Raw genomic sequence first — 24,353 nt, forward strand, 5'->3', positions numbered from 1 at the left:
ATTTACTGCAAATGGTGACTTGGGTGCTTTGGCTTGAAGTTGAAAGGCACTATTTACCGCAAATGGTGGCTTGGGTGATTTGGCTTCAAGTTGAAAGGCACTTCTTACTGCAAATGTTGGCTTGGGTGCATTGGCTTGAAGTTGAAAGGCACTATTTACTGCAAATGGTGGCATGAAGTTGAAAGGCACTACTTACTGCAAATGGTGGCTTTGGTGCTTTGGCTTGAAGTTGAAAGGCACTACTTACTGCAAATGCTGGCTTGGGAGGTTTGGCTTGAAGTTGAAAGGCACAACTTACTGCAAATGGTGGCATGGGTGCTTTGGCTTTAGGTTGAAAGGCACTATTTACTGCAAATGGTGGCTTGGGTGCTTTGGCATTACGTTGAAAGGCACTACTTACTGCAAATGGTGGCTTGGGAGCTTTGGCTTGAAGTTGAAATGCACTACTTACTGCAAATGGTGGCTTGGGTGCTTTGGCTTGAAGTTGAAAGGTACTATTTACTGCAAATGGTGGCTTGGGTGCTTTGGCTTGAAGTTGAAAGGCACTACTTACTGCAAATGGTGGCATGAGGTTGAAAGGCACTACTTACTGCAAATTGTGGCTTGGGTGCTTTTGCTTGAAGTTGGTAGGCACTACTTACTGCAAATGGTGGCTTGGGTGCTTTGGTTTGAAGTTGAAAGGCAATACTTACTGCAAATGGTGGCATGAGGTTGAAAGGCACTACTTACTGCACATGGTGGCTTGGGAGTTTTGGCTTGAAATTGAAAAGCACTACTTACTGTAAATGGTGGCTTGGGTGCTTTGGCTTGAAGTTGAAAGTCACTACTTACTGCAAATGGTGGTTTGGGAGCTTTGGCTTGAAGTTGAAAGGCACTACTTACTGCAAATTGTGGCTTGGGTGCTTTGGCTTGAAGTTGAAAGGCACTACTTACTGCAAATGGTGGCTTGGGTGCTTTAGCTTGAAGTTAAAAGGTACTACTTACTGCAAATGGTGGCGGGTGCTTAGGCTTGAAGTTGAAAGGCACTACTTACTGCAAATGGTGGTTTGGGAGCTTTGGCTTGAAGTTGAAAGGCACTACTTACTGCAAATTGTGGCTTGGGTGCTTTGGCTTGAAGTTGAAAGGCACTACTTACTGCAAATGGTGGCTTGGGTGCTTTAGCTTGAAGTTAAAAGGTACTACTTACTGCAAATGGTGGCTTGGGTGCTTAGGCTTGAAGTTGAAAGGCACTACTTACTGCAAATGGTGGCGTGGGTGTATTGGCTTGCAGTTGAAAGGCACTACTTACTGTAAATGGTGGCATGAGGTTGAAAGGCACTACTTACTGCAAATGGTGGCGTGGGTGCTTTGGCTTTAAGTTGAAAGGCACTATTTACTGCAAATGGTGGCTTGGGTGCTTTGGCATTGCGTTGAAAGGCACTACTTACTGCAAATGGTGGCTTGGGTGCTTTGGCTTGAAGTTGGTAGGCACTACTTACTGCAAATGGTGGCATGGGTGCGTTGGCTTGAAGTTGAATGGCAATACTTACTGCAAATGGTGGCGTGGGTGCATTGGCTTGCAGTTGAAAGGCACTACTTACTGCAAATGGTGACATGAAGTTGAGAGCACTACTTACTGCAAATGGAGGCTTGGGAGCTTTGGCTTGAAGTTGAAAGGCACTACTTACTGCAAATGGTGGCTTGGGTGCTTTGACTTGAAGTTGGTAGGCACTACTTACTGCACATGGTGGCTTGGGAGATTTGGCTTGAAGTTGAAAGGCACTACATACTGCAAATGGTGGCTTGGGTGCTTTGGTTTGAAGTTGAAAGGCACTACTTACTGCACATGGTGGCTTGGGAGCTTTGGCTTGAAATTGAAAAGCACTACTTACTGCAAATGGTGGCTTGAGTGCTTTGGCTTGAAGTTGAACGTCACTACTTACTGCAAATGGTGGCTTGGGAGCTTTGGCTTGAAATTGAAAAGCACTACTTAGTGCAAATGGTGGCGTGGGTGCATTGGCTTGCAGTTGAAAGGCACTACTTACTGCAAATGGTGGCATGAGGTTGAAAGGCACTACTTACTGCAAATGGTGACGTGGGTGCTTTGGCTTTAAGTTGAAAGGCACTACTTACTGCAAATGGTGGCGTGGGTGCTTTGGCATTGCGTTGAAAGGCACTACTTACTGCAAATTGTGGCTTGGGTGCTTTGGCTTGAAGTTGAAAGGCACTACTTACTGCAAATGGTGGCTTGGGTGCTTTAGCTTGAAGTTAAAAGGTACTACTTACTGCAAATGGTGGCTTGGGTGCTTAGGCTTGAAGTAGAATGGCACTACTTACTGCAAATGGTGGCGTGGGTGCATTGGCTTGCAGTTGAAAGGCACTATTTACTGCAAATGGTGGCATGAGGTTGAAAGGCACTACTTACTGCAAATGGTGGCGTGGGTGCTTTGGCTTTAAGTTGAAAGGCACTATTTACTGCAAATGGTGGCTTGGGTGCTTTGGCATTGCGTTGAAAGGCACTACTTACTGCAAATTGTGGCTTGGGTGCTTTGGCTTGAAGTTGAAAGGCACTACTTACTGCAAATGGTGGCTTGGGTGCCTTGGCTTGAAGTTGAAAGGCACTACTTACTGCAAATGGTGGCTTGGGTGCCTTGGCTTGAAGTTGAAAGGCACTACTTACTGCACATGGTGGCTTGGGAGCTTTGGCTTGTAATTGAAAAGCACTACTTACTGCAAATGGTGGCTTGAGTGCTTTGGCTTGAAGTTGAAAGTCACTACTTACTGCAAATGGTGGTTTGGGAGCTTTGGCTTGAAGTTGAAAGGCACTACATACTGCAAATGGTGGCTTGGGTGCTTTGGCTTGAAGTTGAAAGGCACTACTGCAAATGCACTTACTTCCTGTTTGCACTGTATATTGATTTTAGATAAAACGCTACCACTTATGGCTGTGATATTTGGCCATCTTATTCAGTCCCCCTCCGCTGAGCAGATGCAGAGAATTCTTCCCATCAATGAAAAATAAAAGTGTTATTAGTGTTTAAAATGTTTTGAGTATCTCTCTCCTGTCAATCACGCCATGAAAGCCACACCTTTTCCGTTGGGAGGGGGAGGGGTTATCAAACCCGGAAGTATGGGTGTGGCTCAGTCTCTGCATGATGGGGGAGGGAGAGGTTACGACTCTGTCTGAGCTGTGAATCAACTGAACACACTGAATGTCTACTGAACTGTGAGATTGGTGTTATGTGTGGTTTTATGGTGGTTTCACCCTGCATGAAATGGTATGAAACTGTACTTGAATTTGGCGGCCTTGCATCCTGCTTGAAGTGGTATGAAACTGCACTGAATTTGGTGGCCTTGCACCCTGCTCAAAGTGGTATGAAACTGCACTTGAATTTGGTGGCCTTGGATCCAGCTTGAAGTGGTATGAAACTGCACTTGAATTCGGTGGCCTTGCACCCTGCTTGAAGTGGTAGGAAACTGCACTCGAATTTGATGGCCTTGCACCCTGCTCAAAGTGGTAAGAAACTGCACTTGAATTTGATGGCCTCGCACCCTGCTTGAAATGGTAGGAACATGGATTTGAATTTGGTGGCCTTGCACCCTGCTTGAAAAGGAATTTCAAGGAATAGTCATGAGTCAACTACCAGCCCACCAGCCGTGAGTGAGCTGCCAGCAGATCAGGCTTGAGGGACTGAGCTGCCACTCCAAGAACCCATACCAGCACTCCAGAAAGCCCCCCCACTGGCCACCAATATTGGAATTTGTGGAGAGTTGGAATATTGCGTCGGGGGACCAGCCCTCCCGTGTGAACATGGGACCCAACGGGTCCCACTTAGACTTATATATATATATAAAGAGGGAATAGAAAATGCACTTTACAAACGGAAAATTGCAAAAGCCATGGGTGAAGTCACATCGCAATAATGCTGAATTATATAACCAAAGCAGTGATGGAGGTGAAGAATCTGTATATTCCTCCGGGTTGAACGTTGATCTCCCCACCATCAAAAGGGTCGACAGGAAACACTGCCTCAAAAAGACTGCTAATATCATCAAAGCACCACAGGAGGCTAATATCATCAAAGCACTTGGCCACACACTCCAACCAGAAGGGTCTCTACCCGAAACGCCACCCCTTCCCTCTATCCAGAGATGCTGCCTGTCCTGTTGAGTTACTCCAGCATTTTGTGTCTATCATCAGGAAAGTGGTACAGGAGCCCAAGAACCGTGCCCTCCTGCTTCAGAAACAACATCTACCCATCCTATGGTATATCTTGCACTAAATGTTCAACCCTTTATCCTTTGTCTGTACACCACTTGATAGTTTAAGAAGGAACTGCAGATGCTGGCAAATCGAAGGTAGACAAAAGTGCTGGAGAAACTCAGCGGGTGCAGCAGCATCTATGGAGCAAAGGAAATAGGCAAAGTTTCGTGCCAAAAACCTTCTTCAGACTTCTTCAAACGTTACCTATTTCCTTCGCTCCATAGATGCTGCTGCACCCGCTGAGTTTCTCCAGCACTTTTGTCTACCACCACTTGATTGTATCACCAGTCTTTTCTTTGACTGGATGGAAATGCAGACAAAAGCTTTTCACTGTACCTCAGTATATGTGACAATAATAAACTGAACAAAACTAAACATCAGGTTGAACCACACTGCACAACCGTAACCATAGCCTGAGCTCAACAAGGAGTTTCTATGGACTCTGCATCAGTTACACTGTGTGCTTTGATTTGTACTACTGTATCATGGTCTGATTAGCTAGTAATACTGATAAGATTGCATTATTAATTATCATATATTTATTATGTTGTTGCTTGGATGTACCTGCAAAGCTGTAGCAAGTAAGGATTCCCTTGTTCCATTCTCGATGCTTCTGACAATGAAACACTTGCTTCTTGAGTCACTGTCTAGTTTCAGCACAGGTGAGTTAGATGGCTAATAGTTCACATTTCATGTTATAAGGAAAGATAGATATTGTGCTCTGGAAAGCAGGCATTGAGAAGGTGATCTTACAGAATAAAATATAATCATAAAAATCTACAGATGCCGGGAACCTGAAGTAAATGGAGAACATTTGGAGTATTGCCTGCTGTTATGTTGCTGCAAGAAAGCATAGAATTGTTCCATTTTTGGTATATATGACAGTTGAACACATTAACTCCTGACTCTTGAGTTCTAGTCACTCCATTATGGGAAGGATATGGAGGCTTTGGAAAGGGAATACGGGAGGTTTACCTGAATGATGCCTGGATTAGAGGATATTAGCTACAATGAGAGATTGGACAGTTTTGGATTGTTTTCTCTGGAACGCCAGAAGTTGTGGGAGACCTGATAGAAATATTATAAATGAAGAGGCAGAGAGGGGGTAGACAGTGTGAATCTTTTTTACAGGATGGAAACATCAAATACTAGAAGGCGTGGCTTCAAGGTGCGTGGGGCAAAGTTTAATGGAGATGTGTGGGTAAAATATTTTTTTACTCAGAGGGTGGTGGGTGCCTGGAACGCACTAGCAGGGTGGTGATAGAAGCAGATAGGGAATAGGGGGATATGGATTATATACCGGCAGATAAGAGTTGGTCTTGGCATCATGTTCAGCACAAACAGGGGGCCTGTACCTAGCGATGTTACAAAACCTACCTTCAGTGGCTCTGCAGATCTGCCACGGGCTGTGTGCGCGACTTTGGCACCTTTGAGGGGGGGGGGGGATGGAATTAAAATGCGGGTTTGTATCGCTTGTCGTAGAGGGATTTCCTCGGGCTGCTAGTCGATGAAGGAAAATTGATCGGACTTCCATTCCCGTTTAAAAATAAAAAAATAAAAATAAATAAATCGCTGGACAATTTAATAGTTGGATTAAAGTAAAAGGCGGCTTCGAACGCCCTCAACGCCTTCAACGTGACGGATCGTAATATCAGTTCAAAACAGGGTAAATCATGTATTTTACATATAATCTTGCTTCTTGGGGTGGCTTTAATCTAATTTTACATTGCGAAAATGTTATTTGGGCCCTATACGATTTGGCGGTGTCTTTCCTGCCGATATGGGGTTAAAATTCACGGCAACGGCAACGTTCCAATCGGTCGCATTCCAGAAGCACCCACTCACAAGATGATTTAAATCCTCATTTTTTTGGACGATCATATCATAAGAGGATCTAAATCGTCTATATTTTGTGTTATTGTCTATCCATAGTCAATATTTTTATACTAAATATCCACAACAGGGATAATGTGCAAAAAAATAATAATTTTGATTATATTGAGAGTGGATGTTTCTAGATTAATTTATGGGAATTAAACATTAAATTCCTTCCATCTGGCATATAAATTCATGACAGTGAGATTTAAAAATCATGTTATATTTTGAATACTTGTGTGAATGGGATTAGTTTGTTAATTGGATGCTTAGGCTATTTAAAAAATATATCCTTTTCTTAAGAAATGGATAGATGTTTAGATCTAGTAATTGATTAGATGAATTTAATTGATTTGAAGAAACTGATGAATATGAATTTTTTGTTGGGTATTTACTATTTGTTTTAGTGTTTAACTTTATCATTTCCAAAACTGCAAATAATAACTTGTTTCTGTTAATGCCGTTCAGTGTTTTAAACAGATGGCTCCGAAGAAGAAATGCAAAATTGTCAATCCAAATGCCCAGTAAAAGAGACTGATTTAGACAGCATTTGCAGAGATTATCCGAATTTGACTCCAAATGTGATGATCTACAGGGCATTTTTAATGGGAAAGTAGTGGGCAGAAAGGCATGTCATGCGTGGTTTGAAGAGCAAAAACTTGTAGTTTACAATGCCAAAATTGAAAAGTTGAGGAAAAACAAGGTGTACAGAGTTGCTTATTAGTTACAATCTGAGGAATATGATGATGCTACTGATTATGACATGCCAATGTACCAGCTAGCAACTGATCTTCTCCATGAAGACTTGGTCTATTGCTAGAAATTGTAATTTATTTACCTATCTGTTACAGACTTGCAGCATCTAATACAATAATATTAAAGTTCTGATCTTGAGAATATCACATTTTTGAATTTTCAAGACAGTCTGGGTGTTTACTATTTCCGTCACAACGGTCAATTTTGTAATTAGCTACAATTAGGTAATTAACTAATTATATGCTTTAATCTCAGGTCATCCAAGTAAGATGTTTCATATTTGTTTCAGAATGCTTCAATCTATAATAATTGAACATTTCATTCAGCTCTCTTAATTTTTAAGAAAGTTATGGGCTTTTGACCATCCTCGATCACAGCTTTTGTGTTAAGTCAATGGAAAAGCAATAGGGAACAAGATGCTAATTTCCGAGTATGAAAATGGTCATAACCTTTTTAATACTGAAGATATGAAAGTGAATTAGGTGTCAAATTAAACTTCTTTTTATGCTTTATCTGATGAGATAAATTGCAGACTTGATTTTTTTAAATCTCAAAATGTTGTAACATTGCTCCTGTACCTGTGCTGTACTGTTCTACATTCTAAAATGCTGCAAACACTCCACGGGTCAGGCGGCATTAAAGGGAAGTCTTCACTTGATTTCTCTCTCTGCAGATGCAGAAATGCTTCCTGCATTGTCTGTGATCATATGGAAGTGTGGCAATGTAGTCATTGTGGTCTGGTCAAGACAGATCTTGTGATGTGCCTAGGCCAGGTATATGCTGCATACATTTGTGTTCCTGCCACTAGACACTGGGAAAGTGAAAGAGTGAAGGGCCTGTCCCACCAGCATGCGATAGCATACGTCACCAAACATGGTCACTTGAGGCGTACGGCCTCGCAGGGCTGGTCCCACTTCGATCGGCGGAGGCGTATGGAGTTGTGCGGAGTCGTATGGAGTTGTGCTGTCCCGACATCGTGCGGGGCTCCAAAAATCCCGCACGACAACGGCTTGTCGGCCCGCAGCCGCATTGAGGCCGTACGCAGCACCTCGACGGGCGTACGCAGCATCTTGACGTCGTACGCAGCGTCTTGACGGCGTACGCCTAGCGCATGGCGTTGAGCGATGACGTCACCGCCCAGCGAACCGTTGCGTAATGACCTCACCACCCGACGCCGTGCGACGTCCAAATTCAGTCGGCCCGCCTCCTGCCCAGCTGATTGGTGAGTAGGATGTTGGGACCAGCCCCGCACAACTCCATACGCCTCCGCGGTTCGAATTGGGACCGGCCCCGCGAGGCCGTACGCCTCAAGCCACCACGTTTGGTCACGCTAGACGCATGCAATCGCACGCTGGTGGGACAGGCCCTTTAGTCTAAACCGGGAGATGTAATGATTAATTTAAAGATCCACATTCTCCATCTCTGCACTCAAACCCCCACATAGACATCCAATCGGCACAAACTTCACAAAGGTGAATTGTGTCAGTTAAAGCTGTAGGACAGGAGAGAGGCCACACATGTTTAAACAAACTGATTCCAGGATACTGGGAAGCCACTGAGCAGGCATAGAAACCTAGTGATGATAGAGAAAAGCCAGAATGTAAAAGCAAATCATTCACAATTACACAAGCCTTCTTATGTTGAAGAAGTAATTAAGTATGTGGTGGAGAGGTGGTTAACATTAAATGGAACCACATGGTAAATGTTGAACATTCGAGGATTAAAACCAGCACCACATTTTGTGCTCTGCGGAAATGCTCTAATTATTATAATTGCTGAAAAATAACAGATGGCCACTTTGTAAGGGCTGCAGTGAGTACATCTTTGTTTAAACTGTGAGCAAATGTTGCTGAGCTTTGCTGTCAGTTATCCTGTGAAAAATCTCCCCCTTTCTTCCTGCAATGTCCCTTTGCTTTGCTCCATTCTATATGTTGTTTACAACCCCGCCGACCTCTACCTTGTAGATTGCCCTCATTCTTGTCTGCATTCGAAACCTCTCGCAGTTTCTTTCAACACAGTAACTCCTGGTGGAAGGAACACTGAGCAGTTCCTAAATTCGCCAATGATACAAAAATAAGTGAACCAAGTGCTTGACCTCTCAAGTCCCCTCATTATAATCTGCATAAATTATCCATTTATGAATTAATAATTCATGATTAATTTTTAAAGGAATATTGGATAAATATTTAAATAGTAGGACAATAAAAGACGATAAGTTAAAACTGGTGTCGTGGGAAAAATTCAGCATAGTTTTAGTAATGAAGGACTAAAGGACCTATCCCACCAGCATGCGATTGCATGCGTCTAGTGCGACCAAACGTGGTGGCTTGAGGCGTATGGCCTCGCGGGGCCGGTCCCACTTCCAACCGCGGAGGCGTCTGGAGTTGTGCGGGGCTGGTCCTGACATCATACTCACCAATCAGCTGGGCAGGAGGCGGGCCGACTGAATGTGGACGTTGCACGGTGACGTCAACGCGCAACGCCACGCGCTAGGCGTATGCTGTCAAGACGCTGTGTACGGCGTTGAGACGCTGCGTACGCCCGTCGAGGCGCTGCGTACGGCCTTAATGCGGCTGCGGGCCGACAGGCCGTTGCCGCGCGGAATTTTTGGACAGTGTCAGTTTTTCGGAGCCGATGTCGGGACCAGCCTCGCACAACTCCATACAGCTCCGGCGATCGAAGTGGGACCGACTCCGCGAGGCCGTACGGCTCAAGCGACCATGTTAGGTGGCACTCGCCGCATGCAGTCGCATGCTCATGGGACAGGCCCTTAAATTGCCTCCTGTGTCATGTATATATATTTCAATATGAAATTTTAAATAAACCCATTGACCCACACGGCGGTAGAGTTGCGGTCTTTCAGCGCTTGCCGTGCCAGAGACCCGGGTTCGATCCCAACTACGGGTGCTGACTGTACGGAGTTTGTACATTCTCCCTGTGAACGCATGGGTTTTCTCCGAGATCTTTGGTTTCCTCCCACACTCCAAAGGCGTACAGGTTCGTAGGTTAATAAGCTTGGGTTTGTATACTTGGTATAAATGTAAATTGTCCCTAGTGTGTCTTGACTTATGTTAATGTGCGGGGATCACTGGTTGGTGCAGACTCGATCGTCCAAAGGGCCTTTATCCATGCTGTATCTCTACACTAAACTAAACATTAAACCATTATCCGAGACATAAAACCTCTGCTTCTCATTCTGTAACCGCTCTGGATATCTTTATTTTAAATTTCAAAGACGTGCTGATTGCTAGATTAATTGGCAGTTGTATATTACCCCTTGTGTAGAAGGGTGATCCAACAGAAGAGTTCAAAGCCATGAGAGGGAGAACAGGCTATAGGGGAATAAATAGGGAATTAGATTGGTGGAATAGCACAGAATAGCTTCCTTTTACATTTTAAGGAAAATTGAAATAAACCTGTCTCTTTGTACAAGTACATCTCTTTTCTATCTCTTTCTCCTTGTCTTCTCATCTTTAATCAAAACATAAAGCCAAACTTGACAGCCTGAAAGCTATAGAGATGATACAATATCTCCAGGGATATGAAACACTGTATCTCTTGCCAAGGTTCAGCCTGATTCTCAAACACACCAGAAGAATGCACACAGTACCGGAGCCCTTGCAGGAATCAGGCCAGTGGGCTTGGCCCAGCAGGCCCAGTGAGAATGATCTTCCCCTCTGCTAATCCTGCAAACTGTGGCGGAGTTGACAATGATGAATATTATTGAGTCAGATTCTGGCACAGTTGCTTCTGTCATGATCACATTTCATTGGCAGTCTGTGGACTCAAGAACTTATGTACAAGATGTACGTGATTATCAGTTATAACAGCTGTAAAAAAAGACGAGGTGTGAAGAATAAGAAATATGACCTTCTGTGCCATATTGATAAAAGAATAACCAGTAAACCAAATAAAACACGAATGAAAATCTGGAACAATTTAGTACCTTGCGGTAGTTTGCCCGGGCGTCCTTAAATCGCCTGCTCAAGTTGCTAACACGATCTATAACCAGCCGCCAGACCAGATAGTTCTGAAGAGTGCTGTAAACATCAGAGTAAAATTGGTGAGTTTCACTCATAGACATCAAGCATAGAAAAGACTTAAAACAGCATTGAAAATAATGGCTGTTTAAACTTCTCCCCGTTTGTCCTTTTTCCAGACATCTTCATGAGGAATTGCTATGGAGGTTTGGCCTTGAAACGCAAAAGCTAATCATACCCTAAACAGAAATGCTGGAAGATCTCAGCCAGTCTGCAGTATCTGTGGAAAGAGAAACCAGATAACATTTCAAGTTGTTTCTCTTGACTGGCCGAGTTCTTCCCAACTTCCTCTATTGAACTGATGGAACTATCCAATCTTCAAGCCTACTGGGCAGGACAGGTTTAATTCAGATTAATGTGAGGTGTTGCATTTTGGCAAGACAACTCTGGGCAGGACTTGAAGAGTAAACGGTAGGACCCTGGGGAGTGAGGTAGAACTAGAGAGAGCTAGGGGTGCAGGTGTACGGTGCCATGAATTAAGCAAGGGGGGTGCAGGCAGTGTTTGGCACCCTTGGCTTCATTAGACAGCGTATTGAGTACAGGAGTTGGGAGGTTAGGTACACCTATACAAGACATTCGTAAAGGCTACATTTAGTACTGTGTACAGTTCTGGTCACCCTGCTACAGGAAGGATGTTATTAAACTGGAGAGGATGTAGAATAGCTTTATGAGGAAGTTACTGAATCTGTAATGTTTGAGGGGAAAGAGAGGCGGGATAGGCTAGGTCTTATTATCATGGAGTGTAGGAGTCTGCTGATGACCTTACAGAAAATTATGAAACCACGTGGAGCATAAATAAGGTGAATAGCCTCAGTCTTTTCCCCAGGATAGGGGAGTCAAACAATAGAGGACATGGAACCAGCTGCCAGAGGAGGTAGTTGAGGCAGGTACTGTTACAACATTTAAACTACACTTGGACAGGTACATGGATGGGAAAGGTTTGGAGGGGAAAAAAGGCACAAAGTGCTGGAGGAAATAAGTTTGTCAGACAGCACTTGGAGAACATGGATAGGTGCCATTTCAGTTTGGGACTCTTCTTCAGAGAGATATGGACCAAGCATGGGCAAGTGGGACTAGCTTGATTAGCCAACTTGGTTGGCTTGGACATTGCCCAAAGCCATGTTTCTGTGTTCTATACAACTCTGGTATGCAGCACAAACTATAGGTATTGACCAATATCGTATCTATACAGATATGCCTGTGTAGATAACATTTGATCCATTACTTCCAAGATTGGTTTTGATTGCCCATTTTCTGGAGTATTCCTCCTTATCATTCCTTGGAGTCCTTTTTATTATCTCTTACCCTTTGAGAATATTACATGGAAGGATGAAATATTTGGTCAAATCCGGCAACCAATTAGTCACCTCAATATTAATGTAAAATATAAAAGTAATGCATTTGTAGTGTGTTTAATATCAATAATATTTATTGATTCATGTCAAACCAATAAGATATTCAATTTCCAAATAATAAGCAGATGTGAGAAGAGAAAGAGATCTCCTTTTTTTGCCGTCAACTTCACAAACTTTGAGGGAGCATCTCCTGAATTTAGCCACAAAATGTCGGAGTAACTCCGCGCAAAAGGCAGCATCTCTAGATAGAAGGAATGGGTGACGTTTCGGGTCGAGACACTTCTTCAGTCACCCATTCCTTCTCCAGCATTTTATGTCCATCTTCGATGTAATCTGCAGTCCCTTCCTACATATGTCCTGAATGTGTTACTTTGTTGGAATGACCATGCAGTTCTTCCATTGCTTTATGTACATGTATTACAATGCAACCCAAGAAAATCTCTTTCTTGAATTCTGAGTTTCGGGAAATTTTTAAAACAAAATCAAAAAAACGATGACTTGTTAAGTCAAAATCTTTTTTGCTGAAATTTCCAAGTTCTGCTTGAATATCATGAACACTCTATGTTTTTGAGTCGGTCTTGGCATCATGTTCAGCACAGGTATTATGGGCTGAAGGGCATGTTCCTGAGCTGTACTGTTTTATGTTCTATCAGTCACTAAAGTAAGTTATCGTCTGATGAATCCACACCTAATTCCAATTTAAATAACAGTACGAAATTAAATCATGCTGATTATACATGCATATCAAAATATGGTATTTAAAGGATAGACACAAAATGTTGGAGTAACTCAGCGAGTCTGAAGAAGGGCCTCGGTATGAAAAGTCACCCATTCCTTTTCTACAGAGATGCTGCCTGACCCACTGAGTTACTCCAGCTTGTTGTGTCTATCTTCAGTTTAAACCAGCATCTGCAGTTCCTTCCTACACAGATGGCATTTAAAGGTTTCAGCCCTATTTATGCAACTGTGGTTCTGAGCTGATTATTTGTATGGAAGATGGAGCATTATATTTGCCAAATAATGTGCCTGCTGGGCAGGAAGTTTGGACAATTCTCCACTTGTATAATAGTTTGGGTGTTGATGCATCCAATAAGCACCTACCTCAGGGACGCAAAGTGCTCTCCTGTCCTGGCCTCCCTAGTGTGAATGACGTTCCCTTCGGCTAACCCAGTAAATTCTGGAGGAGCTGACAATGGGAGAATTCTGGCAAATTTGCGGCAGCCCCTTTATTGATGGTGCCTCGAAATCCAAATGGAAACCAGATGACTTTAAAGAGAAGGTGTGATTGACTTGCTGGTCTGAAAACAGTAGTCTCTTATCAACCTATTTAATTTGGTCTGTAAATAAAATGCTCCTGGTTCAAATGGTTTTCTTTCTTAGCTGGAGAATGCACCATTTTGAATGTTCGAGGCCATTTTAGAGAACCAGGGTATTGGGAATCTCTCACCTAAAATATAAAAGCAAGCATGCAGCACAAGCACATTTAAAACTCCAATGATTTTACCTCTTGGAATATTTGGGGAGGATGTACTTAAGTTTCTGAAGATATTCAGTGCCATAGACCACAATTTCTTCTTCTGGATGGACTTCAACGTGGACACTTGACATGACCCCCTGAATGAACTGCATCCAGTTAAATCCCTGAGGCACATCAATGAGGATAATCAGCCCTTATCATTATTATCAGTGGAAGCTATCCCCAGTGGGGATATAACTACCCCCACTATTCCACCAGCATCCAGACATGCTCTCAGACACACCGTTTCTAAAAAAGACGTTGTCCTTGATTTAAATTGTTAAGAACACCATAGAGAAAACTGGCTATTAAAATGCCCAAACTGGTTCAAATGCTACGGGCAAAATTGGCATAAGCCAAGAGGCAGCAGCGCTATGAAACACAAATAAAATTAGCTCACTCACAATTCTTAGAAAATAAAATAAATGCCTGGATTTTTATGGCATCTTTGGTAACTCGAAGTATTATGTTAGCTTACTTTAGTTGAAAGATACAGCACATAAACAGACCCTTCGGCTCACCGAGTCCATGCTGACCAACGATCCCCTGCACTAGCGCTATCCCACACTCCTACACACGAGAGACTCTTTTATAATTTTACCGAAGCCAATTAACCTATAAACCTGTATGTCTTTGGAATGTGGGAGGAAACCGGAGTACCTGGAAAAAACCTACGGAGTCACAGGGAGAACGTACAAGCAGACAGCATCCCGTAGTCAGGATCCCGTAGTCAGGATCGAACCCGGGTCTCTGGCACTGTAAGGCAGTAACTCTACCGCTGCGCTATTGTGCAGGTTGAAATTCCTGGTCTGCCATTCTGTGTTCTGGTAACTCCAGTGGTCCTGCATGTTTTGAATCCATAGTATAGATGTGTACTAATTCACTAATTCAAATTAATATTAAAAAAATGAACAGTTGTAATCTGCAGCTAATTAAACTATTAATGCAACGTTTGAGATTAGCCAACAGACTTTCTGACATTAAGGAGTTGTTGAATTATAGACAGTTCTGGGAAATCTACCTAGACCCTGAAACTGCCTGAACTTACCAGCGTCACCGTGGTGTAGCGGTAGAGTTGCTATCTTACAGCGCTTACAGCGTCAGAGACCCGGGTTCGATCCTGACTACAGGTGCTGCCTGTATGGAGTTCTCCCTGTGACCTGTGTGGGTTTTATCCAAAGTCGTACAGGTTTGTAGGTGAATTGGCTTAGTATAAATGTAAAATTGTCCCGAGTGTGTGTAGGGTAGTGTTAATGTGCGGGGATCGGCGTGGAGTCGAGAGGCTGAAGGGCCAGTATCTCTAAACTAAACTATTGAAGAGTTATAGTGCATTATATCAACAAAGAGAGCTATCTACAGATGGATAATATAGATGCACAAAAGGTTTACAGAGACAAGGAAGCAATCCAAACACTGTCAACAATCAAAGGAGTCATCTGCTCAGCATTAGGTCAAATGTGGTGTTAGCACCAGAACTTGTTTATTTACAGAAAGCAATGACTGACAATAGCAGCAAGAAGAATGACTTACATGGAGGTCAAACTTTGTTTGAAGCTGAGCAAGCGTCATTTTGTTGTACATCTGTGTAACGTCATGCCTCTCCTCTGGAGCTGCGGTTGCCTATTGTCACAGGGAATATGAACAGTTTGCTGGAAGACACCTGAATTGTATCTGTACATACAATGTACTTCACTCTCACAATTACAGTTTCTGCTTGCTTGAATTGAATGCATGGCAAGGCCACAGATTGCTGTTTTCGCCACAGGTTTCAACCCTCCTATATTGGGGATCTGTGGCAAACACCAGTGGACTCATGACTCCTCTCCAGCCCATCACTTCAGCACTTCACATCATCACCAAACTTTCTCAACAACATTTAAAAAATACATTTAGACAGGTACATGGATAGGAGAGGTTGGAGATATGGGCCAAATAGGAACGGTTTACATGGATATGGGCTAAACCAAGGTAGGTGGGACTGGTATAGATGGGGCATCTTGGTTGGCATGGGCAAGTTGGGCCGAAGGGCCTTGTTTCCATGCTGCATGACTCTATGTCTAAATGGAGGGTCTGGTTGTTACCTTATGACTCCCATTTCTGATTAAAAGGGTTAATAATAATTTGGCCCATTTCGCATCCAAAGTCATTCAAACCAAATGTACAAAATAAGTCCATGGGCAGACTGAGAGAAATGACCAACGTTGGGGCATGGCAGTGAAACCACCCATCAGGTTTCTTGCAAGACAAGAGACTGCCAAAGCTGAAATCCTGAGCGAAAAACAGACAACTTGAGGAACTTAACAGGCCAGGAGGGAAATGGACAGACAATGTTTCTGGTTTGGACCTTTCTTGAGAGTGATGGAGACAACTGGTCAACAGGGGTGAGGGGAAGTGGTTGGGGAAAGACCTGGCAGGTAATAGGTGGCCCAGGTAAGGAGCGATCGACTGGCAGGTGAGTCAGGTGGGGAATAGAACAAGTAGAGAGAGTAACCCAGGCTGGAGGTGAGAAGTAGAGAGGACAGAGGGTTGCAAATAATGCAATCAGATTAAAAGCACCTTGAGGAGCAAAATATAGAAGCAGATGTAGGGATGATGGGTAGATGGTAACGGGGTTACAGGGGGTGGTGGTGGTGGGGGCAAAAGATATTTGCGAGGTATTACTGATAACCCCTTACCCTATTGTAGTAGACAATAGGCAATAATGGACACCATTCACCACCTCCCTCCAAGGTCCATTATAACAAAGATTTACTTAGGTTCATAAACATTAGAGAAACAATGATGCAGTACCAGTATACAATACATTAATGTGTGGGAAACTGACTCCAGCATTTGATGTCTAATCAAATTGCATCTCACTGTCTTGAGACATGGTCATTCCATGTTTTAAAATGCAACTTACCTTTTTTTGATACATTCTGTTTTCTGAAATGTTTATTTACTGCTCAAAATTACATTTTTGGCTTCGTCTCCGAGACAAGGAGGGTACAGTTCCAGATGGATTTACTGGTGATGAGACGGTTGTTGATGCTCAATAGAGCAAGCAGTTGTTAACAGCTCCCTTTTAATGTGGGGTGAAAATGCAGCAGGGTAAACTAATTAGCCACCTTTGGCAGAAGGCAGTGAAGGACTGGACTGTGTTCAGGGAAACATGGAGCAACGTAGTTCATTTCTTAAACACAGTTATGAGTTGTGTTTTAGTTCAGACTAATTCCGGGTAAAGAATACAGAAGATTCAGACAAATACTTACATTTGCCATTTCAATTTCAAGCTCCAGCACTTTCATCATTTCGTCTTCGACAAAGGAGTCATTTTTTGTCATGTTTCTGTCTACTCTGATCATCTTTGCAACTCCAATCATAAACTGCAAGTAGGCTTCACGTACCTTCAATAAAAGGGATCATCTTTCAATTGTTAGATTAATCTGTACAGTGGATACAACCACACAATGCCTTCTCACCCTTCCAGAATGTTGGGCTACAAGTGTAAAGCATTGCCCAGCAAACTCCTTACAGTCTGCGCCAACAATCCAATTACTTGGGATGTGGGCTAAACTGGTACTTATTACTCAATAGCAGTGCCCGAGGATATTTAAAGTGTGGAACTTGAGGCACAACTTAGTTTGATAAGATAGAGTTGGCACGTTACTGGACTATTCTGGTTTAATGACATTTTTATGCACTATTTTTGGTGCCAGTCCAAAATTAACAGATGTTTTGAATTCAGTTTTACAATTTGCCATGGAGGGACTTGAACCCACGACTTCTGTGTTCCTGATTCATACCGTAGCATTCAATATTGGGAAATTGGGCACATGTCCAATAGCAACATACAACTAATGACAGCACCATCAATTACATGTCTTCCTGAATCCCAGCATGTGGTCCCAGCAGTTGGTTTCTACTTCATCAGCATTAAATGTTAATATTTATGTGAATGTATTAAATATCAAACTGTAAACTATTCAACTAAACAAAGTAGATGAAATGCCAACTAAGAGTTTTCCCTTCCACCTAAACTCCACAACCTTGTAGAAGCTCAGCTACCATGTTCTAAATAACTAGTTTAGTTAGATATCAATTCGCCTGCTGTCCTGCATACTGGGATTTAGCTCCTTGCTTAATTGAATGGCCTTTGTTAGCTGGGTGAAGGTCCCACAGACTATAAAGTGAACATTCCGCTTCACTGCTGACAGCAGTAGGTATACCCAAAATGAACAACACATAAAGACATTGGACACTCCACACACAATCCACGTTATTGTACACTAATTCAGTCCAGGGTTTTTGCCACTTTTTTCAGCCAGTATCAAAAGAGGACGTAATGGCATGCGTAGCGGTAGAGTTGCTGCCTTATGCCCCTGTCCCATTTAGGAAACCTGAACGGAAACCTCTGGAGACTTTGCGCCCCACCCAAGGTTTCCGTGCAGTTCCCGGAGGTTGCAGGTGGTTGCCGGAGGTTGCAGGTAGTGGAAGCAGGTAGGGAGACTGACAAAAACCTCCGGGAACCGCACGGAAACCTTGGGTGGGTCGCAAAGTCTCCAGAGGTTTCTGTTCAGGTTTACTAAGTGGGACAGGGGCATTACAGCGCCAGAGTCTACGATCCTGACTACGGATGCTGGCTGCCTGTACGGAGTTTGTACCTTCTTTCGGTTTCCTCCCACACTCCAAAGATGTACAGGTTTGTAGGTTAATTAGTTTAGATAAAGATCGTTTAAAAGATGTGTGTCGGATAGTGCTAGTGTATCGGCGTGGACTCGACGGGCCGAAGGACCTGTTTCCATGCTGTATCAGCAAACTAAACTAAACTAAACGTATGTGCAATCTGTTCTTGAACCACTCCTGGGAATTACATTGGTATAAATGATCACAATTGATTCTGCGCCTATTACAAATAATATCAATATTTTCCATCCACTATATTTTGTTCATCGTATATAACTGTTGCACATTCTGTTTGCGGCAGTTCATTGGGTTTCATTAAATATGTTCTGTCTGGTGAGTAAATAATTCTTGTTTTCAAGTAATCCAGACTCCTTTCTCACCCTGCCAACAATCCACAGGGTTACATGTTGCTGTTAAATGACTGTTCATTTATTTTATTGTGGAGATAATATCAGCAAACTATTATATGTGAATATCATATTGCAGAACAGCTCACCATTAAACTTGTTTAACAGGGATTGTAAATCTGCCTTAGAACAAAACACAGACACTGGCTAACTCATGAATAATTGAAATTAGAAAGTTTAGATTAACTTAATTTAGTTCAGAGATATAGCGTGGAATCAGGCCCTTCGGCCCACCGAGACTATTCGCACTAAATAACGATCCCCTCACACCAACAATATCCTACACACATTAGGAACAATTTACAATCTTTACCGAAGCCAATTAACCTATAGACCTGTACGTCTTTGGAGTGTGGGAGGAAACCTTCTCTGGTTTGCTTCCAGTACCTCGTGCAAGTAAAGGTAAGAACCGGAAAATAGGGGAAATGAATTTGTGGCTGAGGAGTTGGTGCAGGGGGCAGGGATTTTGATATCTGGATCATTGAGATCTCTTCGGCGACACAGGTGACCTATACAAAAGGGACGGGTTGCACCTTAACTGGGGGGGACCAACATCCTGGCGGCAGGTTTGCTAATGTTACACGGGAGGGTTTAAACTAGATTGGCAGGGGGGTGGGATCTCGTGCAGGACAGGGGCACGTGAGAGACTAGAGGTTGGTATGGAGGGTGGTATGGGAAATGTTAGTGGACAGAATAGGCAGGTGAAAGTTGAAGAGCGAGGAAGGAGGGTTGGTTTAAACTGCACGTATTTTAATGCAAGGGGCCTGATGGGTAAGGCAGATGAGCTTAGGGCATGGATAGGTACGAGCGACTGGGACGTTGTAGCCATGACTGAAACCTGGTTATGGGAGGGGCAGGACTAGCAGTTTAATGTTCCTGGGGTACAGGAACTTCAGGGGAGACAGGGGCGAGGAAAAAAGAGGTGGGGGGGGGGGTTGCATTGTTGGTTAAGGTGGATGTCACGGCACTGTTCAGAGCTGACATTACGGACGGTTCATCTAGCGAGGCTATATGGGTGGAGCTGAGGAACAAGAAAGGGATGATCACTTTGTTGGGGGTGTACTACAGACCCCCGAATAGTCAATGGGAATTAGAAGAGCAAATGTGCCGGGAGATTGCAGACAGCTGCAGGTCAAATAAGGTTGCTGTAGTCGGGGATTTTAACTTTCCCAATATAGACTGGGAAAATCATAGCGTGAAGGATTTAAATGGGGTGCAATTCCTCAAAAGTGTTCAGGAGATTTTTCTTAAACAGTATGTGGCGGCCCCCACACGTGAGAGGGCAACACTGGATCTAGTATTGGGAAATTGGGAAGGCAAGTTAATGAAGTGTGTGTGGAGGAGCCTTTTGGGAGCAGTGACCACAGTTCGATTAGGTTTAAGATAGTCATGGATCGGGACGAAGAGGATCCACGTGTTAAAATGCTCAACTGGGGTAAGGCCAACTTTGAGGGTATAAGAGAAGGTCTCGTTCAAGTTGGCTGGAGCAGGTTATTTGAGGGGCAAGGAACATCGGCCAAGTGGGATGTTTTTAAAAGTGTACTGAAGAAAGCTCAGGATGTGTACGTCCCCGTTAGAGTGAAGGGCAAAGCAGGCAAATGTAAGGAAGCTTGGCTGATGAAGGAAATTGAGGCATTGGTCAAAAACAAGAAGGACAGGTATAGGCAGCTGGGAACAAGTGCATCCTTGGAGGAGTTTCGGGAACTAAGGAGTAAACTGAAAAAGGAGATCAGAAGGGTAAAAAGGGGCCATGTGATAGCTCTGGTGGGTAACATTAAGGACAATCCCAAAAGATTTTATAAATACATAAGGGGAAAAGGGTAACTAGAGAGAGAGTGGGACCTCTCAGGAATCAAAGCGGTCACCTCTGTGTGGAGCCACAGGAGATGGGCAAGGTCCTCAATGAGTATTTCTCTGTATTTACCGAGGAGAAAGACAGTAGGACGGAGGAACTTGGGGCAGTCAATGAAGTGTCATGAGAGCAGTCAGTGTTATCGTCGAAGAAGTACTGAAGGTACTGTCGTGTATGAAGGTAGACAAATCTCCTGGGCCTGATCATTTATATCCAAGTACATTGTGGGAAACTATAGAGGAAATTGCGGGAGCCCTGGTTGAAATTTACGAATCGTCCTTAAATACAGGAGAGGTGCCGGAAGACTGAAGGGTGGGAAATGTTGTGCCTCTTTTCAAGAAGGGCTGCAGGGAAAATGCTGGGAACTGCAGGCTGGTGAGCTTAACATCTGTAGTTGGAAAGTTACTGGAGAGTATTCTGAGGGATAGGTTGGGCAAGGGCTGATTAGGGGTAGTCAGCATAGTTTACTATGTGGGATGTCGTGTCTCACAAATCTGACATGACCAAAAAGGTCGATCAGGGCAGAGCTGTAGATGTTGTGTACATGGATTTCAATATGGCATTTGACCGGGTTCCACATGGTAGGCTGCTCTGGAAGGTTAGATCGCATGGGATCCAAGGAGAGATTACTGAATGGATAGCAAATTGGCTCCATGGAAGGAAGCAGAGGGTGATGATGGAAGGTTGCTTCTCGGACAGGAGGCCTGTGACTAGTGGTGTGTCTCAGGGTTCGGTGCTGGGCCCGTTACTGTTGGTTATCTACATCAATAATTAGGATGAGAACATTCAGGGCAAGATTAGCAAGTTTGCAGATGATACAAAAGTGGATGGTTTTGCACATAATGAAGATGGTTGTGAAAAATTGCAGCAGGATCTGGATCAATTGGCCAGGTGAGCTGAGGAATGGTTGATGGAATTTATTATAGAGAGGTGTGAGGTGTTGCATTTTGGGATGTCTAACAAGGGCAGGACCTACACAGTGAATGGTAGGCCTCTGGGCAGTGTTGTAGAGGGATCTAGGAGTGCAGGTGCATGGTTCCTTGAAGGTCGAGTCACAGGTAGATAAGGTGGGCAAAAAGGCTTTTGGCACATTGGCGTTCATCAGTCAGAGTATTGAGTATAGAAGTTGGGAGGTCATGTTGCAGTTGTATAAGACGTTGGTGAGACCGCATTTAGGATATTGTGTTCAGTTCTGGGCACCATGTTATAGGAAACATTTTGTCAAGCTTGAAAGGGTTCAGACAATATTTACGAGGATGTTGTCAGAACTCGAGGGTGTGAGCTATAGGGAGAGGTTGAGTAGGCTGGGTCTCTATTCCTTGGAGCACAGGAGGATGAGGGATGATCTTATAAAATCATGAGAGGAATAGATCGGGTAGATGCACAGAATCTCTTGCCCAGAGTTGGGGAATCGAGGACCAGAGGACATAGGTTCAAGGTGAAGGGGAAAAGATTTAATAAGAATCTGAAGGGTAACTTTTTACACAAAGGGTGGTGGGTGTATGGAACAAGCTGCCAGAGGTGATAGTTGAGGCTGGGACTATCCCATTGTTTAAGAAGCAGTTAGACAGGTACATGGATAGGACAAGTTTGGAGGGATGTGGACCAAACGCAGGCAGGTGGGACCAGTGTAGCTGGGACATGTTTTGGGCAAGTTGGGCCTGTTTCAGCACTGTATCACTCTGACTATGACCTGGAGAAAACTCAAGCAGGTCATGGGGAGAACGTACAAACTCTGTACAGACAGTACCCACAGTCAGGATGGAACCCGGGTCTCTGACTCTGTAAGGCAACAACTCTACCGCTGGACCAACGTGCCGACATAAAGTACTCTGAGAATCTATGATATTTTCTGCGTTGATGGTCTCAGTGCTCACCCTCTTGTAGTTACCATCCCTGAAGTAATAATCCCTGGAGGGCATCCCCAGGCTGGGTTGATCGATCTGTAAGAGCAACAGGCAGTGCATTAATCAAAAGCTGGAAGAACATCAAATGAATGTTGATTCAACAAACTAATTTATATCTATTATTGGTGCTTCACCACAACTCAAGGAGAATATACAACGCAAGTTGTACCAAAATGACAAGAGATTCTTCAGTCATCTGTGTAACGTTTGGGCATTTGTATTGCCAGCTCCATGCTCAGTGATGACAAGCTCCTGGAACTCCTGGAACTTGGAGTCAACTGTCCCCTCTGCAACTGGGTCCTCGACTTTCTGACAAATCATCCGTTATATTCATTCTCAACAATGGCGCCCCTCACAGATGCTTTCTCCGCCCCTACTATACTTCTTATACACTCATGACTGTGCAGCCAAATACCAATCAAACTCAATCTACAGGTTTGCAGACCATAAGAAAACCAAAAGAAAGCACACCCACATCCTTAGAATGCACGGCATGATTGCTAACGGAATCAAGGGATATGGGGAAGAAGCAGGAAAGGGTTACTGATTCTGGATGATCAGCCATGATCATATTGAATGGCGGTGCTAGCTCGAAGGGCCGAATGGCCTATCCGTGCACCTATTTTCTATGTTTCTAACTTTGGCTTGTCTCCAACAACCCTCACCGACTTCTATAGGTGCGCCATAGAAAGCATCTTATTCAGATTCATCACAACCTGGTTTGGGAACAGCTCCATCTAAGACCGCAAGAAATTGCAGTGAACGTAGCCCAGACCATCACGCAAACCAGCCTCCCTTCCACTGACTCAGTCTATACAGCAAGACTGCCAGCATGATCAAGGACCAGTCTTACCCCGGTCACTCCCTCTGCTCACCTCTCCCATCAGGCAAAAGGTAAAGAAGAGTGAGAATGCACACCTCCAGATTCAGCAACAGTTTCTTCCCAGCTGTTAGCTGGCAACTGAACCATCCTCTCACCAACCAGCTTGTGGCCTTCCCCCTCCACATCTCCCCACCCTTCTCCTTCTCCCCCCCTCTCCCTCTCCCCCACCCCCCCCCTTTCCTCCCCCCCTTCTCTCCCCCCCCTTCTCCCCCCCCCTTCTCCCCCCACTTCTCCCAACCCTTCTCTTCTCCCCCCCTCCCCCCTCATTCTCCTCCCCCCCTCCTCCCCCCCCCACTTCTTTCCCCCCCCACTTCTCCCCCCCCCACTTCTTTCCCCCCCACCCCACTTCTTTCCCCCCCACGTCTTTCCCCCCCCCACTTCTTCCCCCCACCCACTTCTCCCCCTTCTCCCCCCTCCTTCTCCACCCCCCCCTTCTCTCCCCCCCCCCCCCCCCCATTTGGCTACATCATCAATACAGTATATAAAAAATTAAACTGCTGGAGGAACTTTGTGGGCCAGGCAGCATCTGTGGAGAGAAATGGCTGGATGGCACTTCATGTCGGGAACCTTCTTCAAATTGCTGCATCTGCTGTTGTGCCTCCACATCCTCAAAACACCCACTCGTTTTGTCAAATGCAATTTCCCTTTCAGACATCAATGCCGACTTTGTACTGTTGGTATTTACCTAATCTCCCACATCTACATTTACAATGTGTTCAGTGAAATGTAAACACAGGAGACTGCAGATGCTGATAACTTTTACTCCAGCACTTTGTGTCTTTCAAATGGAACCATTCAATCATGGCTGATCTATCTCTCCCACCTAACCATTCTCCTGCCTTCTCTCCATAACC

General features: G+C 44.1%; 1 protein-coding gene across 1 annotated transcript in view; it reads right to left on the reverse strand.

Moving 5' to 3' along the window:
• Positions 1–24,353, reverse strand: part of mmel1 (membrane metalloendopeptidase like 1) — a 124,321-nt gene that overhangs the window by 43,295 nt on the left and 56,673 nt on the right. The window contains exons 8-12 of the mRNA XM_033048585.1: positions 22,587–22,652; positions 17,037–17,171; positions 15,316–15,405; positions 13,774–13,910; positions 10,821–10,914 (exon numbers count right to left, since the gene is read on the reverse strand). Coding sequence (XP_032904476.1) covers positions 10,821–10,914; positions 13,774–13,910; positions 15,316–15,405; positions 17,037–17,171; positions 22,587–22,652 — 522 coding nt within the window. The remainder of the gene's footprint in view (positions 1–10,820; positions 10,915–13,773; positions 13,911–15,315; positions 15,406–17,036; positions 17,172–22,586; positions 22,653–24,353) is intronic.

Source organism: Amblyraja radiata, chromosome 31, assembly GCF_010909765.2.
Source record: "Amblyraja radiata isolate CabotCenter1 chromosome 31, sAmbRad1.1.pri, whole genome shotgun sequence".
In the NCBI taxonomy this organism is placed as follows: Eukaryota; Metazoa; Chordata; class Chondrichthyes; order Rajiformes; family Rajidae; genus Amblyraja; species Amblyraja radiata.